Source organism: Schistocerca serialis, chromosome 7 (assembly GCF_023864345.2).
Source record: "Schistocerca serialis cubense isolate TAMUIC-IGC-003099 chromosome 7, iqSchSeri2.2, whole genome shotgun sequence".
NCBI classification, from domain to species: Eukaryota; Metazoa; Arthropoda; class Insecta; order Orthoptera; family Acrididae; genus Schistocerca; species Schistocerca serialis.
The window spans coordinates 494,257,099-494,277,808 of record NC_064644.1 but is presented as its reverse complement, the minus strand read 5'-3'; the positions used below and the strand labels follow the sequence as shown (position 1 = coordinate 494,277,808).

The window sequence follows — 20,710 nt, the reverse complement described above, 5'->3', positions numbered from 1 at the left end:
AGAGACTTTCAATGTATTCTTTCCACCTATCTGCTCTCTCCTCTGCATTTAACAGTGGAATTCCCGTTGCACTCTTAATGTTACCACCGTTGCTTTTAATGTCACCAAAGTTTGTTTTGACTTTCCTGTATGCTGAGTCTGTCCTTCCGACAATCATATCTTTTTCGATGTCTTCACATTTTTCCTGCAGCCATTTCGTCTTAGCTTCCCTGCACTTCCTATTTATTTCATCCCTCAGCGACTTGTATTTCTGTATTCCTAATTTTCCCGGAACATGTTTGTACTTCCTCCTTTCATCAATGAACTGAAGTATTTCTCCTGTTACCCATGGTTTCTTCGCAGCTACCTTCTTTGTACCTATGTTTTCCTTCCCAACTTCTGTGATGGCCCTTTTTAGAGATGTCCATTCCTCTTCAACTGTACTGCCTACTGCGCTATTCCTTATTGCTGTATCTATAGCCTTAGGGAACTTCAAACGTATCTCGTCATTCCTTAGTACTTCCGTATCCCATTTCTTTGCGTATTGATTCTTCCTGACTAATGTCTTGAACTTCAGCCTACTCTTCATCACTACTATATTGTGATCTGAGTCTATATCTGCTCCTGGGTACGCCTTACAATCCAGTATCTGATTTCGGAATCTCTGTCTGACCATGATGTAATCTAATTGAAATCTTCCCGTATCTCCCGGCCTTTTCCAAGTATACCTCCTCCTCATGTGATTCTTGAACAGGGTATTCGCTGTTACTAGCTGAAACTTGTTACAGAACTCAATTAGTCTTTCTCCTCTTTCATTCCTCGTCCCAAGCCCATATTCTCCTGTAACCTTTTCTTCTACTCCTTCCCCTACAGCTGCATTCCAGTTGCCCATGACTATTAGATTTTCGTCCCCCTTGACATACTGCATTACCCTTTCAATATCCTCATACACTTTCTCTATCTGTTCATCTTCAGCTTGCGACGTCGGCATGTATACCTGAACTATCGTTGTCGGTGTTGTTCTGCTGTCGATTCTGAATAGAACAACCCGGTCACTGAACTGTTCACAGTAACACACCCTCTGCCCTACCTATTCATAACGAAACCTACACCTGTTATACCATTTTCTGCTGCTGTTGATATTACCCGATACTCATCTGACCAGAAATCCTTGTCTTCCTTCCACTTCACTTACCCCTACTATATCTAGATTGAGCCTTTGCATTTCCCTTTTCAGATTTTCTAGTTTCCCTACCACGTTCAAGCTTCTGACATTCCACGCCCCGACTCGTAGAACGTTATCCTTTCGTTGATTATTCAATCTTTTTCTCATGGTAACCTCCCCCTTGGCAGTCCCCTCCCGGAGATCCGAATGGGGGACTATTCCGGAATCTTTTGCCAATGGAGAGATCATCATGACACTTCTTCAAATACAGGCCACATGTCCTGTGGATACGCGTTACGTGTCTTTAATGCAGTGGTTTCCATTGCCTTCTGCATCCTCATGTCGTTGATCATTTCTGATTCTTCCGCCTTTAGGGGCAATTTCCCACCCCTAGGACAAGAGAGTGGCCTGAACCTCTATCCGCTCCTCCGCCCTCTTTGACAAGGCCGTTGGCAGAATGAGGCTGATTTCTTATGCCGGAAGTCTTCGGCCGCCAATGCTTTTATCAAAATTTAGGTAGTTGCTGGTGTCGAATCCGGGACAGAAGACGTTTTGATTATGAATCAAAGACGCTACCCCTAGACCACGGGCCTCTCTCCTATTACGTGATAATACAAAACGAGCTGCCCTTTTTGTTGCATCCTTTCGATGTCCTCCGTCAATCCCACCTGGTAAGGATCCCACACCACGCAGCAATATTCTAACAGAGGACGAACGAGTGTAGTGTAAGCTGTCTCTTTAGTGGACTTGTTGCATCTTCTAAGTGTCCTGCCAATGAAACGAAACCTTTGGCTCGCCTTTCCCACAGTATTATCTATGTGGTCTTTCCAACTGAAGTTGTTCGTAATTTTAACACCCAGGTACTTAGTTGGATTGACAGCCTTGAGAATTGTACTATTTATCGAGTAATCGAATTCCAACGGATTTCTTTTGGAACTCATGTGGATCACCTCCCACTTTTCGTTATTTAGCGTCAACTGCCACCTGCCACACCATACAGCAATCTTTTGTAAATCGCTTTGCAACTGATACTGGTCTTCGGATGACCTTACTAGGCGGTAAATTACGGCATCATCTGCTCAGAGCCCTTTGAACTATTGTTGAAGAAGTCAATACCAGGAAAAGAGGAAAATTCACTGATGAGCTGAAACATCATTCTCACTGCAAACAGCGAGGTTGAACGCCACCTTGTGATGTTTTCGTCGTGTGGCCCGGTGTGGACAGCAGTAGAGAAGAATGGGGAATCAATCTAGATGCTATATGGGCCTTAAATGGGGAAATCTGTTGACATATCCGACACTGTCAAAGAGCAGCTTCTTATGGCCCGTCTCCTTGTACCAAGCATCTCGGAAACGGAGAAGCATGTCTACAGTTCGCGTGCTGCTGTCGTCGACGTTTACGGAAAGTGAATGAGCAATGGTGAAATCGAAATAAGATGGCAACTCTCGTTACAGAACGTAGAGGTCGGAGGCTTATTTTGCCTATAAAGCGAGATACGAAGCGAACTATGGCAACTCTGACGACAGATCTTAAGGTAGGCAACCCAACATGCATCATACATCCCAGACGCGGATTGTGTAAGTCGTGGTGCCTATCGTAAGGTATATGGAATATTTTCTAGGTCTGTGTAAGGTCACCGTTCTTGCGGACATATCCAAAGGAACAAGCACTGAATATATATACATAAGTAGGGCGGGGACGGCCAATAATCTTTTCGATGCAGGTGTTCAGTAGGCTCTAACTTATGGGAATTGGCGAAATTCCGCTAGAAACGAGGATAATGAGCAGGGCACAACATCAGTTGTGTGTCGTATGAGTTGAATAACTGGTTCTGAAGGGAGGCGTGCTGGGGTAGTCCAGGCAGTTGTCGTGACCACTGGATCCAGAGGGCATAGTGGTCAGCGGATTTGCCTAGTAAGCAGGAAAACCGGCTTCAAATTCTGATCCGGCAGAGCTTCAAAGGTTTTCAATTTGCCCACTCACATAAATCAATGTCACCTCGCAGGTAATGCCTCCATTCCTTTTCCATTCGACGCGCGGTGTGTGTGTGATGTTCTTAGCGTAAGCTAGTTTAAGTTAGATTAAGTAATGTGTAAGCCTAGGGATCGGTGACCTCAGCAGTTCGGTCCCATAGGAACTTACCACCACCACCACCACATTTTACGTATCTTTACGTCTTGACTCAGAGTGGCTGCAGAATCAAAATGCAGTCTGTTTTCTTTTCAGACACGTCCGAAAGAAGTTCTTTTCAGACAAATCCGAAAGAAGGAGTCTGATTCTTTTTCAGGTATATCCGAAAGAACGAACACCGCATCTACACTCATGCTCATAAATTAAGGACAATTGCAGAATATAGAGCCACAGAAAACTGGCGCTAATAGCATAGGCACATAGCCGACATACACGACTCAGATCTGTAAGTCCACGGTATTGGTGATAAGTTGAGAAAACCGTCCCGAAACACATGTACTACAAAAATGCTACTGTTTCCTGCGCATGTACCCCGGCATCAATATGGGATGTGATCACCATGCACACGTACACAGGCCGCTCAACGGCTTGGCATACTCTGGATCAGGTGGTCGAGCAGCTGCTGGGGTATAGGCTCCCATTCTCGCACCAGTGCCTGTCGAAGCTCCAGAACCGTCGTAGGGGTTTGAAGAGATGCAGCGATACGTCGACCGAGAGCATCCCAGACGCGCTCGTTGGGGTTTAGGTCTGGAGAACAGGCAGGCCACTCCATTCGCCTGATATCTTCTGTTTCAAGGTACTCCCTCAGGATGGCAGCTCGATGGGGCCGTGTGTTATCATCTATCAGGAGGAAGGTGGGACCCACTGCATCCCTGAAAAGGCGGACATACTGGTGCAAAATGACGTCTCAATACACCTGACCTGTTACAGTTCCTCTGTCAAAGATATGCAGGGGTATACGTGCACCAATCATAATCCCATCTCACACCATCAAACCACGACTTCCATACAGGTCCCTTTCAACTACATTAAGGGGTTGGTATCTAGTTTATGGTTCACGCCAGATGAAAACCCGGCGAGAATCACTATTCAGGTTATACCTGGACTCATCCATGAACATAACCTGGGACCACTGTTCCAATGACCGTTTTCTTGACACCAGTCTTTACGGGCTCTCCCGTGACCAAGGGTCAGTGGAATGCACCTTGCAGATCTCCGGGCGAATAAACCATGTCTGTTCAGTTGTCTGTAGACTGTGTGTCTGGAGACAACTGTTGCAGTGGCTGCGGTAGCGTCACGAGCAAGGCTACCTGCTCTACTACGTGGCCGTCTGCGGGCGCTGATCGTGAGCTATCGGTGTTCCTGCGGTGTTGTACACTGTGGACGTCCCGCACTTTAGCGCCTGAACACGTTTCCTGTCTGCTGGAATCGTTGCCATAATCTTGAGATCACACTCTGTGCTACACGGTGGGTCCGTGTTACGACTTGCTGTGTTTGACCAGCCTCCAGTCGCACTAATATTCTACCACTCATAACGTCATAAATATGTGTTCTTTGAGTCATTTTCAACACACAGTCACCATTAGCACATCTGAAAACGTCTGCACACTTACTCGCGGCACCGTACTCTGACATGCACCAGCACACCTCTGCGTATGTGGACTGCTGCCAGCGCCACCGTTCGACGACCGCTGGTCAAATGCACCGCATGGTCATACCCCGAGGTGATTTAAACCCGCAAAATGCCCACCAGAGCGTTGTTTCACCATGAATCAGCATTATCCTTAATTTATGTGTATAATGGCGAGGCAAGGATGGACAATAATCCCTTCAGTCCAGATGCACATCCGGCTCTAAATTCTACGGCCATCGGGGGATGCCACGAGCAACGCGGCTAATAAACAAGGGAACTACATCAGTAGTGTGTAGTATAAGTTGAGAATTTGAGTCTGACAGCAGGATGCTTATTGTAGCCTTTGCAATAGGAGTCACCACTGTGTCCATGTGGTGTGGCAATCGGTGTAGCTGCCCAGTAAACAAGAGACTCCGGTACGAATCTCACTCCAGCAGAAATTCTCGATAGCTCCATCAATATAAATCAATCCCAATGACAGATAGTATATTTAAATTCCTTGTCCTTTGATTCATTATCGTTGCATGATAAAAACTGTGTCTTTTCTGTTGGTCATAACCGAAACAACAGGCAACACATTTATAACCGGTTTAGGTAACGATAGAAAATGATCCTGTCAGTGCAAATGCACAACAAGCTCAAATTTTTATGAGAATCGGCGAGATGCTGCTGGTAACGAGCAGTACGCTACATACGTAGTGCGGTATAAGATGAGAATTAGGGTGTGAAGGGAGGCGTGTTGTGGTGGTCCATGCAGTTGTGGTGACCGCTGTGTCTGGATGGCCTTGTGATCAGTGCAGCTGACTAGAAAGCGTTAGACCCAGATTCGAATTACGGTCCGGTACAAACTTTGATATAAATCAATGACTCTTGAAAGCTAAAGTCTTCAGTTTCTTTACATCGTCATTCAGAGTGGTTGCACGACCAAAGTGGTGTCTTTCCCTTTAGACATGTCCGAAATAACAGACGCCACATTTATAATCAGCGCGATGACTACAAAACATCCCTTCGGTGCAGATGCACACCGAACTGGAACTCTTGTGGGGTTCGCCCAGTTGATGCGAGTACTGAGTTTAATTAGCAGGGGGACTACATAAGTAGTATGCGGTATATATTGGGAATACGGTCTGATTCGAGGTTCGCTACCGTAGTACGTGAATATGCAGTGACCTCCGTGACTAAATGGTGTAGTGGTCAGCGCATCGCAGTGCGTCAGGATTCGAATCTCTCTGAGCCACATATTTTGAGCTTGGTCCATTGATGTAAATAAATGCTCACAGGAGCTAATTGAATTCCTTTGTGTCTTGATTCACAGTGACTGTAGGATAAAAATGGTGTCTGATGTTTTGGACATGTCCGTAAGGTCGGACATCACATGTACAATTAATTAAGACAATGACGGAAAAAGATCACTTCGGCGCAGATGCAGACCAAACTCGAACTCTTATGAGAATTAGGGAGATGCCTGGAATAATGAGGCTAATAAGCAGGAGGCACTACGTCCTTGGCCGACCGGGTTGACCGTGCGGTTCTAGGCGCAGGTTCGAATCCTGCCTCGGGCATGGATGTGTGATGTCCTCAGGTTAATTAGGTTTAAGTAGTTCTAAGTTCTAGGGAACTGATGACCTCAGAAGTTAACTCCCATAGTGCTCAGAGCCATTTGAACCACTACGTCCTTGACTGTGTTTAGGTTGTCGGTCTGATGGGAGGCTTGCTGCAGTTGTCCGTGCAGTTGCAGTTAACACTGTGTGGCGCGGAGTTCACAAATGAATTACTCACACTACAGACCCTAAGCATGCATAAATTGTCCCCTGGTGCCATTGTACAGATATCTTGCGAGTGTTGCATTAATTTTGCGACAGGATACTGATACGCCGACTAAACCCGCTGGGCAAATCAGGTAATAGGATTGTTGAAAAGACCAATGGTTGAGGTCAGTTTCTGCTTCTAATTGTCATTTATTGTAATTTAGCAACTCTTTCACGGCTGAAGGTCTCCAGCAAGAAACCTTGACAAGATAAAAATCCAATTAAGATAGCAATAAAATAATTCAAAAACAAGATATGCAAAGTGCAATACAAATGGCTGAGTGCCACAATCAGTTTCCAAAATTTTAGAATATATTACCATAGACCTTTAAAGGCACAAGGCCCACAATAAATCTTAAAAAAAAATGAATATTCAGTTAAGATAGCCATAAAATAATTTCAAACCCAAAAGGCAACAAATGCAAGATGCAACACAAATGGCTGAGTGCCGCAATTAAATTTCAAAATTTCAGAATATATTACCATAGACCTTGAAAGGCAGAAGGCCAGCGTGTTTAACAACAATAAATCAACAGGATAAAAATTCAATTAAGATGGCAATAAAATAATTTAAAGAAACAACATAAGCAAGATGCAATACCAATGGCTGAGGGCCACCATCAAACTTCAAAATTTCTACATATAATTACCATAATCTTTAAAGGCAGAAGGCCACAGTGTTTAAGCTTGAAAGGTAAATTTAAAAATAATTTTTCAAAATTTTAAGAAACAAACAATAACCATAAGCCTAAAATTTAAAATAGCTGACAACAGATAATTAAACTCCGGTGGCACTCAGAAGGCCTCCAGGGAGGTCGGTCTGCCCTCGTTCACTTAGGTGAGACAGGTGGTGAGCCCAACTCTACTTGATTTGTCGGAACCCAACCAGGGGGCAGCCACAGACTGACTGACACAACTTGCTTCCCGTCAATCAGTACATGAGAACCCCAACCGGTAATGTCACAAACGTGATAATCCACAATGTAGTTAATTGCACCACATGGCGACTAAATCTCAGCAGTAGAACCACTCGGTATTGCTCACCGGAAAACCTCCCCAACAGCAAACCGCTGAAGCGAACCACCATAACATGAATAGACGTGGCTTGGGTAGCTGAAACCGCTACTCAACTTTCACGTCCTGAGTCAGCTAACCACGAAGCACGTAGCGATCGGACAGCTCCACACACGCTCCGACACCGCGCAGGGACCGCCAGCGGACCTAGCCGACTGCACTGTGCGGAGATGACTTCCCTGGTCCGCAGCAACCGACCGGCTCCTCTCAGAATGCCGACAACATCTAAAATCGTCGTCAGTAGACATAACCCAAACTAAACACACAACCTGACAAACACTTGCACGTAACGCTGAACGATACACAACAGTAACTAAGCATGCACGAAGACAAATCGGGAGACGGTGCACGCACACATACGCGCACACACACACACACACACACACACACACACACACACACACACACACACAGAGCCGACTCATGAACGATCGGCGAGCCAAAACGCGTCGTCCAGTTGGACGACCGACCGACGATCCACCAAGACCGTGGCCCGGCTCAAGTGATGCGTGGCGGCAATGGTCGGGCGAGCCATGTCGATGCAGACCTCACTGTTCCTACCCGACTGCACTAGTGCCGCATTGCCACTCCACGACTGGCAGATCCGGACTGCGCTCCAGACGCGTCCCCGACCGACTGGCAGCCCGAACTCGGCGACCCGAACATCCGAACTCCACCAACTCACCTACAACGGAAAACGAGCGGGAAGTAATAGCAGTCAAGCAAAGGTACTACGAGAGGAGGTATATAGAAACGCTCTGCTAACGCCGCTCGCGGTCAGGCAAAGAAGCAACTCAGTGACAGTAGGAATCTAAATTAACGTAGTGAGATGGAGTTACGTTAAAAGCATGGTGTAAAATACATGATGGCGGGAACACGAGCCACGCACGGCTCGGATACTTAAATTCTGTTTTCGTAATGGATATGTGTTTTCTCAGAAAAAACATTATTCACATCCCTAGCATTCCAGACCTATCTTCTCCATAGACCAGTTCTGCTGCAAAACCTTTCATGTCAATAAGACCATTAACAGAAAGGGTTGCATAACATGGTGGATGTATCGTACATTTTCTACCCTCAACCACCGCCATAAGCGTGCATTCACTGCAGTATATGCCTTTCCTCGTTATGACGCCAGCAAATGGTCCCGTATGTCCATATCTGGTTCTGTTCGGCAATAACTTTCCTGGTCAACGTTGCAGAAGCAGAAAAGCATCAAAATACCTAACCACAACTGGCTGTCATTATTAATATCAACTCTGAACTGCTAGTTGCATTATATGGTACGCCACTAGTGGTGGGCTGTTCCTTAAAGAGATTCGAGCTGATTTCCTCCAAGCAGCGTCGTTGCTTAACAGCCGAGCTTTCAGCGAGAGGTTGCTGATGGTGTCACCTCAGACTCTGGATAAAACATTACTGATAATTTCTCCCGTAGTCTCTATGCGATCGGCGTTCAATTTCCGACTTACGTGGAGGTCAAGGCTTCTAATCTGCACTGTACAGATACTCAGTTTGTTGGGTCTGCTTGTTCTGTTGTTACACCAGAGGTTTTGTTAATAACAGACTTTGCCATTTAAAAAGTGGTATCGTGGATGTATGTCCAGTTGAGTATAGCAGCTACATTCTCGCCACAACAGTTACCACCGTTATCATAAGACGCAAATTTTGTTTACTTTCAAGGAAACAACTATTAGGATGAATGAAGTCGCCATGCTAACGTTTGTGTTTGTGTGTGTGGGTGTGTGTGTGTGTCCAGGAATCCCTTATTGTCACCATGTAAAGTATATATCTCCACCTTTAAGATATACTACCTCCTTAATTTGATTAGACGTGAGCACTGATATATTCCTTTCTTCATATGTTACAGAAGGATTCGTTGAATTCTGAGCCTAGCCATGTGGCCAACTGTGTCTCCAAAGGAAAATCTGAGGTAAGATCCAGCAGGCTTTCTTATTACTGAGGTCTATTTTTACAATAGTTTATTATGTATTGTGGACAAGCACAAATCTTTGAATTTGACTGCGACAATAGTAGACACTGCCCCAGCAATAAATTGAGAAAGGTTCAGTCCCCTCAGTTCTGGTCAAGTTTGTCATGAGGTACACACTGGATATAAAATCCTGAGTTTGGAATTACCTGCGCCTCACTTCCAAACTGCCGAGACGTTTGACTGAAACGATCAAAGTCGTAGAACAGCTCACAAAATCTCTTTTTTACAGAAGGGAAGATATAGTCATTCACCAAACAGTCACTGCGCTCAACCGTTTTATTATAAGTAGTAATAAGAAAAACTGGATGCCAGAATAAATACAGATCGCGGAAGCACAGAGAAAAAACAGCAGGAGTCAATCAGTGAGAACACTACACAACTAAGGTGAAGTAGACGTAAGTACAGATATTCATGTTGTCTTGGGATATTACTCAATCATATTGATCCAGTTGTTCAAAATCAACTTGTAGAATGCTTATTGATGTGGAGTTCCACACAATGTCTACAGGTAGGATACAAGATAAGCGAGTTCTGCTGCTTCTTCATTTGGTGATCCATTTCATTCTGTTAGTTTTATTGAAATTGCCACAAATATTTTAAATTATTATATACTGCCTGCACTGTCACTATTACTTCATTCATTTGTATTGCATAGTTTTGGCCTCATGACATTTTCAGGAGCCTGGACATTTATAGGCAGTAAATTTGTCGAAAATGAGCTATGGCATAGGTATATCCATGGCGAAGAGTTCACGGGCTTCCAGCCGGGTGGCGGTGTTCTCAAACTGCGACGATTCGACGAGTGACACACTAGTCATCTTCTGGCCAAGTGCCGCGACTTTGCGGAAGGCGGTCCCTTTATAGCTGCGTCGTGCCCCCCACCACCCGACCGCGGGAGGCTGGATCCAGAGGAGCCGGTGGGCGGGGTGGAGGGGGAAGTGGGTGCGCCGTTCGTGTCTCCGTCAGAGCATTCCGGTCGCGTCCCGTGAGCTGGACGGTTCTTGGTGCGTCCCTGGCGTATTGGGCTAATGCTGGATTCCAGGCCGCGCTCAGTTGATAACCTTCGTCCCTGTTCACAAGATTCTCGTGGACCCGTATTTCTATTGATTCTTTAATGACGCTGTCCCAATAGCTCCCGCCTCGGCACAGCACCCTGCAGTCATCAAGTGAAAAACTCCGCAGATTTCGTAAGAATACTGAAGGACATCCGAATGCAAAGAGATGACCTACTCGTGAGCTTCGACGTCACCTCCATGTTCACGAAAGTACCTCTAGAAGACGCCTTGGCACTCCTTAATCAGCACTTCGAGCCTGAAACAGTGAAGCTCTTTGAATATGCACTTACGACCACCTACTTCAAGTGTAATGGAGAGCATTATGAACAAGTGAATTGAGTGGCCATGGTATCTCCCCTTGCTCCAGGGATTGCGAATCTTTATATGGAACAGTTTGAGGAGGTGGCACTACAAACTGCTCACCGTAAACCCAGGCACTTCTTCCGCTATGTGGACGACACTTCCGTGATTTGGCAGCATGGCAGGCAGGCACTGGAGGAGTTTATGGACCACCTAAACGGCATACATGAGAATATCACCTTCACGATGGAAGTAGAATGGCTGTATTCCATTCCTGGACATACTGATCAGGAAGAAAGCGGATGGGACGCTTGGCCATTCAGTATATAGAAAGAAGACGCACACAGACTTGTACCTCCATGCAACCAGCTGCCACCATCCGGCACAACGCCAGTCAGTACTGACCACCTTGGTACATAGGGCGCGCGTCATTTGTGACAAAGAAAGCCTCTCAGACGAATTACACCACCTAACAGAGGTATTTCGGAAAAACGGGTACAGTGAAGCCACAGATTGGTAGGGCCTTCAAGAGGAGACAGGCTCACAAATTTCAGGAAGAGGAAGAAGAAGAAGTTAACAAGAGACTCACCTTTCTTCCATATTTGGGGCCCATATCAGCCTAAATCGGGAGGCTACTGAGAAAATAAAACATAAATACCGTCTTCCGACCACCGCCGAAGACGAAAGAGCTGCTGGGCTCAGCTAAAGACCCACTCAAACTCAACACACCTGGTATATACAGCATTGCCTGCGAATGTGGTGTACAGTACATTGGACAAACGCAGCGCTGCATCTCGGAAAGGTGCGAGGGCATTTACTTAGAATACCCCCCAAGCCACTATACTGTCATTTCAGTTCATTGACCGAAATGAGGATTTCCTTATCATACTTGTCAAGCATACAGCCAGTTACAGCCACTGCACCTGCCTGGACACCATGCCTACATACCCACCATGAGCATCTAGCCACCAGCAATGAGTCCCTGTCCAACGACATTGGACTTCTTGGACACTGGTACCAGAACTTCTTATCTGCTTCTTTACTGACTTCACTGACTGGGTTATGGACGGCCTTTCTCTTATGGTCCGTATGGACATTGAACTCTGCTCACGCTCCTCTATGATTGTGAACTGCACCGGTCATGCTACACTCAGACTGGTCATTAGGTTATAAACTCAAGAGACAAGACATCAGAATCCATATTCCAAAAGGAACATCAATGTATTTAATTATCAGATAACTAAGCACGTCAGTGGACTATAGGTGAATCAATACTAATTTGTTTCTTAAAATAAAGTAGTTTTATGTCTTGCAGTGAGATTTCTCCTACTTGTGGAAATCGCTGGCATATCATGTCACATGTTGTAGTTGATGACTGTATGCAGTCCAGTGCATTTTGAGGGTAATTATAGAACAGTACTTGTTGCATTGCGATTAGTGCACTGCATTCCTTGTTTACCTGCGAACTGTGTTTTATATCATCTGAATTTATTTCGAAATCAAAACTCATGTAGAAATATAATAATCGTTACTAAGCTGGGGAAACAACATTTATACACACATGAAAAAAGGTTTGCGTCACCTCAGTTGCAAGAGTTCTGGAAACTGCACAGAAAATTGGGATACATAAACATCATTTCCGCCCTTTCTATTGCTCATGAAAACCACACATTGCATGTTGTACCACCATACAGCGAGACCATCAGAGGTGGAGGTTCAGATTGCTGTACACACCGGTACGTCTAATACCCAGTAGCACGTCCTCTTGCATTGATGTCCCACTCCTCAACGGCGATTCGGCGCAGATCCCTCAGAGTGGTTGGTGGGTCACGTCGTCCATAAACAGCCCTTTTCAAACTATCCCAGAAATGTTCGATACGGTTCATGTCTGGAGAACATGCTAACCACTCTAGTCGAGCGATGTCGTTATCCTGAAGGAAGTCATTCACAAGATGTGCATAATGGGGGCGCGAATTGTCGTCCATGAGAGGAATGCCTCGCTAATATGCTGCCGATATGGTTGCACTATCGGTTGGAGGATGACATTCACGTATCGTACAGCCGTTACGGCGTCTTCCATGACCACCAGCGGCGTACGTCGGCGCCACATAATGCAACCCCAAAACAGCAGGGAACCTCCACCTTGCTGCACTCGCTGGACAGTGTGTCTAAGGTGTTCAGCCTGACCAGGTTGCCTGCAAATAAGACTCCGACGATTGTCTGGTTGAAGACATATGCGACACTCATCGGTGAAGAGAACGTGACGCCAATCCATGGATGTCGAGAGTGAAGTTGCGCGTCATGCAGCCTACTGCGCACGGTTTGAGCCCAATACGACGTCCTGTGGTAGCACGAAAAGCAGTATTCATCATGGTATCGTTGCTTCCAGGATTCCTCCGAGCCAAAATCCGTAGGTAGCGGTCATCCGCTGCGGTAGTAACCGTTGGGCGGCCTGAGCGAGGCAGTTCGACACTTCCTGTCTCTCTGTATCTCCTCCATGTACAAACAACATCGCTTTGGTTCACTCCGAGACGCCGGACACTTCCCTTCTTGAGTGCCCTTCCTGGCACAATGAGGACGCTATCGAATCGCGATATTGACCGTCTAGACATGGTTGAATTACAGAATACACGAGCCGTGTACCTCGTTCCTGGTGGAATGAGTAGAACTAATCGGCTGTGGGACCCCCTCCGTCTAATAGGAGCTGCTCATGCATGGTTGCTTACAACTTTGGGCGGGTTAGTGACATCTCTGAACAGTCAAAGGGACTTTGTCTGTGATACAATATCCACAGTCATGCATGGTTTGGCATTCCTGATCGCCCTGAAATTCTGTGCTTATGGAGCTCCCTTCGTGTTGTTTTGTTAGTAGCTGGGTTCTCGAGTGTTCTGTGATTGTCATCTGCAGTGATGTAAAACTATTTTTGATGTGTGTACATTCTTTGTACTTCATGAATAGCTTACGGCTTCTTAAATTCTTTTCAGAGTCCTTGGTAACCGTTTGGTTAAGAAACTAAGCACACATTCGCGACAATAGTGGTACGTTTTTCATCCAGGCTTCGTGAATAAGGTTTTTCTTATTTTTCTTTAATCACTTCAGGCGACTGAGACAGAAACGAGTCTCTTTCCCAGATGATGTGCATACAGAGGTTGATGAAAACAACTGAAACCTCAAAACCACAATACGTTAGTATTCCTAATACAGTGTTGAAAACATGTTGGCACTCAAAACAGCTACCGGTCGTCTAGGATTGGATGAAAACCGTACAGAACCTGTATCTTACATCATACTTTCTGAAAAGTAGTGGGAAGTTCCGGTAACGGTGTTGAAGGTGGATAGCGATCACACATCCTTCTCTCCAATGTAGATCAAAAAGGGCAACAGTACTGAGACTTGGTAACTGTGATGGCCACGGGAGACGCGAAATTCTTCCTCATGCTCACGAAACTACTCTCAGACGACGCGAAATGTGTGAACGGGGGGTCCTGGCGTTTTGGAACACATCATCACAACTGGGTAACAAATACTGTGCCGTGGGGTGTACCTGAGCAGCCGAAATAGTCATACGATCATTGGCAGTAATACGAACGTGCACAGTAACCATGGTTACCACGAAATACCTCGATTTGGTTGCCCAAATCATTACCGAAATCTCGCCATGTTGTTTCACTCCTGGGACGGAAACAGTGTGAAACAAGAGTCATCCGACCAAATCACTTTCTTCCATTGCTCCACAGTCCAGTACGTACGTCAATTCGGCACCACGTATTACTTAAGGGCATTTAAATACTGATTAATGGTTTGGAATTCCTGATCGCCCTGAAATTCTGTGCTTATGGAGCTCCCTTCGTGTTTTATTAGTAGCTGGGTTCTCGAGTGTTCTGCGGTGTCATCTGCAACTTTCGTCGTTTTATCTTTCGTCACAACCCTTTTCGGTGACCGTGTATCAAAATCATTCAGCACACACTTTCGTCCGCGTTGTGACTTAGCGGGTAATGTTTTCCGCTTTCCTTGTATGCGGTGTACGTCTCAGGCACCCACCACACGAGCGCCAAAAATCTTCCCACGTTCGAGTTCACGTAACTCCGACGTAGTGGACTCATATCTACACACAATACTGTTGTGATCACTTCTGACGATTGCAACGTAATGGGTGCAGTGCGTGGTCAAATATAACAGTATAACATGTGGCCTTCGCAAGCATCTGCCTTTATGTTCCAGAACGCTTTTCTCGCTGTTTCCATATTTTTGTCGAACCATGTATCTCTACGCTAATATTCTCATTGTAGACGGTTCTTTGACACTATCCTCCTTTGTGGGAGACATTGTGTTGAGGGTAACATTTACAAGTTTCTTAACCATAGAAGAAGAAAAATAATGACAAGAAACGAAAGGAGAAGAACAGGAAGAAGACAATGTTCACCTTTGTCTTTGTCCTCTCTCGGTTTATATGCGGCTGCACAAGAGATACAACGCACAAACAGGCGTTGGAAAAGTCGATGAATTTGCGAGTTCAACTTATGTGTCACCAGGTCTACATAGTTTTATTGTTCATTACGACTGGTACGCTATCCGAAGCAAGGATGATGTTTGACAATTAGTGACGCTGGCATGAATCCACAAGACAGTACCTGTATATCACATAAGTAAAAATAAACTTTTTCTGTCAATTTACAGTATCTGGTTGCGCATTTTTTCTGCTTATGTTCGTGTTCTTTGCATTATTACCATCCATTATTGAGACTGTTGTTTTTATTCATTTTTACATTTGTTTCTCCATTATCTCTCACGCAGTTTAATAGAATACGCCTGAGATCAGTGACTTCTGAATACTATCTTCCATCACCTACAACGAGAGCCAGATTACTTTCCATAGTTGCTACCTTTAGAATCACACATGAGAACTTCGAGAACTAGTCATGAGACGCTCTACCCAATATTTCCAACAGTTACATAAAATGGGTAAATGAAACAGAATCACCCTCTCCTGCGAGTTATTTACTTATCAGTCTTGGAATCGTGATAGAATATTGCATACGTGGTAGTGGCCTCGAGACAGTGGAAGGTTTCAAACGGGTGCATAATGAGACAGAAGTAGAGGCCATGTATTAAGCTGCAAAACGTTTTCAGGGACAGATGTAGACTCTGAAACTTCCTGGCAGAGTAAAACTGTAAGCCGGACCGAGACTCGAGCTCGGGACCTTTGCCTTTCGCGGGCAAGTAGGAGACGAGGTACTGGCAGAAGTAACGCTGTGAGGACGGGGCGTGAGTCATGCTTGGGTAGCTCAGTTGGTAGAGCACTTGCCCGCGAAAGGCAAAGGTCCCGAGTTCGAGTCTCGGTCCGGCACGCAGTTTTAATCTGCCAGGAAGTTCAATATCAGCACACACTCCGCTACAGAGTGTAAATCTCATTCTAGATGTAGACTCTGATCACAGTTTATTGGCTTTGAACTGGGGACAAAAACTGTAGAAGCTGCAGAAACGTGCGAATCAAAGATGATACCTAGATAAACTGCAATATCTTGGGGTTCCTGAATTTTTACCAGTTATTTCTGTCTATGATGCTCTTCTATAGACTACCAGAACAGTAACGCAGAGGTCTCTCGCCGCACGAAATGCGTTACATTTACAAACAAAGGCATACAGGTGTCAATATATGTGAAAATAACGTAATCATACAGCCGAGTACAAAAAGTTTTTCGATTACGGCGAGCCATCGTTTGTAAATATGATGCACTCAAACCAATAAGGCACACAAACTTCAACGTGTATATGTGAAATTGTAAGAACCACATAGACTAACCTAACAGATGTGTTGATTATTTACAATATCTTAGCATACTGATATGCAGCTACTGCTCATCCATTTGACATAAATTGTCCATTAGCCATTTATGGAATAAATCACAAGCTCAAAAGCGTTTCATTAAGAGTCAATAATACTTTCTACAAAAGCGCTCATTACAATGTTAGCTTATATGAATGCAGACTACGAGAAAAGCATTTCTGAAGAAGAGAGATTTATTAACATTGAATATAAGTTTAATATTTAGAAATTTTTTCTGGATATATTTCTAAGCGTACATCCCTGTAAGAATGTAAAAAGTGAACGATTAGCAGTTCAGACAAGAAGAGAACGAAAGTTTTTGAAATGTATTGCTGTATAAGAATGTTGGACTTTTAGACCTGTAGACCAAATAACTGCTAACGAGGTATGGAATAGAGTTGGAGAAAAAAGGAATTCGTGACACAAATTCACTGGAGAAGTGACTGGGTGATAGGATACACACTGAAGCAACAAGGAATCTTCGCTTTGACAATGGACGGAAATGTGTGGGTTAAAAATTGCGGATGGAGACGAAGACTTGAATACTGTCAACAGGTTCAAATATATGTAGGCTGCAGTCGTTATGCAAAGATGAAGAGGCTTGTACACGACACATTAGGGTGGAGAACTGCATCAAATCAGACTTCAGACAGAAGAACAAAATATCAAAAATAGCAGCAAATCCATAGGAAACAATCAGTTTACATTTTGTCTGGTCATACAAAATGTATGCACAAAACAATGCTAAAATTTTTATCACATGAGACATAGGACAAGTAACTTTAATGCTTCGTCTTTAATATCTTATACCAACTCTGCATGCGCAAACAATTTTCTGGGCACACAGAAGGGCAGATAAAGAAGTCTGCAGTATCAGTTCGAGAGCTCTGAACATCAAGTACTATAAGAGCCTCGGAATTTTGACTGTGTCATCTCGATACGTATATATGGTCAAGAAATTTGTGGTTAATAGCGTGAATGAAGTCATAAGAAGTTGCTGCATTCACTTAGTGAACACCATACGTAAAAGTATTTGAAGTTGGATAGCACTTCTGTAACGGTTGTACAGAAAGGTGTGAATTGCATTTTCAATTGATCTGAAAAACTTATGTGATAAACATCAGTTTTTGAAATAGGAGAGTGGAATCGGAAAAAATTTCTTTGATATTTTCACATTTTTATCCTATTATAAAATTAATTAATAGGAGTTTAAATCAGTTTTAAACTGATGTGGAAATATTTGATTTTTTAGAGTATCGTCCACACTTGTTTAAAATGTCAAAAATCTTATGTGCATTAATTGCAACCAAATAAAGCAGGTAACTATTGAGATAGAAAGCTGTGGATTGCAGTATTAGGAAGGTAAAATTCTGTTGATACTATTCATAGCTCCTTTGAAACATTATAGTAGCTTTTCATAATATAAACCCTTGTAGTGCGTAGAAGTACTATGAATTCTCTTGCTGCGGTGAGCAGTTTGGATACTGGAAAGGCAATCGACTTTCAAATTCTGACAAGCTATTGTTGTAAATGCAAATTAGTGAACCAAGCAGAACACATATGTAATAGGAACTATGAAGGAACAAGTTGTGGAATGGAGGCCTCTGCATCTATTGAAATTTTCAGTCGATCCATAAATGAAACGGGAATTTGTTATTATAAGTTCTTAGGTGGTGTAGACTTCAAAATATACAACAGTGTAGCAGCAGCAGCTCGGATTTACTGTCGTAAAATTATCACAAAACTGGAATGTGTAAATCACGTTCAGAACAGTATGAGTACCAAGATGAGGAAGTTGAAACTAAGTAAACAAGAACCCTTCTGGTGGTACAAATATAAGATATAGGCAGGTAGGCAAACTTGCTGATGAGCTGTGACAATACTACGTGACGATCATTTGGAATAATACAGATGATTTCTTCAGAACGTGGCAGGCTGTATGGGCTATCTTTCTTTTCCCACAAACTATCAATAGATGACAAACATATATATCAACTTTGCTCTCCTGGACGAGGTTCATGGTGTAAGTATCGCAACGTTCAATACTCAGACACTTTATACAGCCGGAAACATTCCATCCTAGAAACAGTCATGTAAGTCAGGAGGGCCATTTACAGAGGCCAGGCGTGTAGTAGAAGCGTTTAAATTGGCTGACTCAGAAGCCAAATGAGTCTGTGAACAACTCGCACACCAAACAATGTTTTTATTGCGAGGAAGACACTAAAATGGAGAAGAGATGGGATGTAACGCTGTTATTGCTTTTAATGTTCTCAACAGTGGTAGTGCAAAAGTGCTACAGCATATCCGAATTATTCCTTGTGTAATCTGCACCAGATGACTTTACAGGGCGGATGAGGTGCGCTTCAATAAAGCTCAGTATGCAGCAGAAATGGCAGGTAAGGAGTCCGGATGGAAGAAAAGAATGAGACTCATGAAAAATGATCAAAAGCATGACACACAGTATGGTGCAGGGTGGTCCTGACTGAGTGCAAATAAAAAATAAAACATATATTAAGAAAATTTTAGTCATTTCAAACTTAAGAATCTGTTTATGAACATTTACATTTCACATTATCCCCTACATCTCAGGAACGGCACCGATCAGATTATTAGACTTTTCACTTGTTGCGACACAGATATACCGAGACAGATGAATTTAATTTAAAAAAGGAAAAACAGTTGAACTTGTGAGAAGTGATGGGAATTGCTATATACCCATGTTAACATAGTGATACTGTTCTTAATGATCAGTTAGTTCACAAGTATCAGACATTTTATGTCAAAAGATCCCTTCATTGACTTAGCACTATTACTCCAATAATTTTGTTTCATAGTTGTATTCTCGTATTATAACCTTAGACTCCTCCGTTGGTTATAGACCTTGCACTTATCCTCTTTCTTGTGTCGTGTGTGCGTGTTGTAATCCCTCGAGTACCTTGTCGACACTCAGATTTAAATATGTTTATTACCCAGTAGGACATTCACTATAATTTTATGGCTTTTAAGCTAGCATTTAATAGTGCAGTGTCATAGCAGACTGCCTCTGACACACACATAAGTAATTTTTTAACGTTTTTAAGATTTGTAAAGGTTTTAATTCAATTTTGCAGTTGCTTTATTTATTTAATTGTTAATGGATACTACTTTTGTTTGTTTTATGCCTTTCGTATTTGTTGGCTGACTTTTAATATTACCGTCGTTTACCACAATAATGTTTACATAGTATGTACATTAAGCATCATACTATAGCACGTGATTTGGATGGCCCATATTACTTGTTTAGTAATTTTAACTATAATTGCGTTTTAATTTCAGTTGTAAATTACTTTAATCCTTCTTATCAAGCCTTTGTTAATCAACTCCATATTACCCTTGTCCGTAACTTCAGATACTAGCGCCATGTGTTGTACTTTAGTTGCAATGGCGCGGCTACCTGCGGCCATCCGCCGTTTAGTAATTCTTGTGGCGCTGCCCGCTAGAGCGCCGAGATGTACGTGTTCCTCTACGCTCTGCTATACTTGCTGCTGTAACAGATCAAAGCTATCTGTAATTCTTCGTTCGTTTCCTTTTCTGTTTGTCAGGTCTCGTTTCCGTTGTGGCTATGGGTTGATTTACGAAACTTTTCCGTCTATTTTCCACAGTTCTTTTTAGTTATTCTGATTTATGATATCTGTCCGTCAACTTCCCACAATTGTTTTTAGTTATTCTGACAACCGGATTTTCATGTGTTTGTGGTTGACATAGAGCTTTGGTAGCTGGTGCGACGAACTCCATTTGACAGTTTTAAGTGAATGTTGTTAAGGGGTTTTAATTAAATTATTTGCGCAGCTGAGAACCATGCCTTGTAGTGTTTGTAGGATAGTTATTTAATTAGCCTCCTTTATCGTTTTAGATAATCTGATGATAAC

The 20,710-nt window shown here is 43.6% G+C and overlaps 1 protein-coding gene across 1 annotated transcript in view; it reads left to right on the top strand.

The window, feature by feature from the left end:
• The window catches only part of LOC126412398 (semaphorin-2A-like), a 425,849-nt gene that overhangs the window by 288,554 nt on the left and 116,585 nt on the right, over window positions 1-20,710 (top strand). The window contains exon 4 of the mRNA XM_050081975.1: window positions 9,498-9,560. Within this exon, the coding sequence (XP_049937932.1) occupies window positions 9,498-9,560 (63 nt within the window). The remainder of the gene's footprint in view (window positions 1-9,497; window positions 9,561-20,710) is intronic.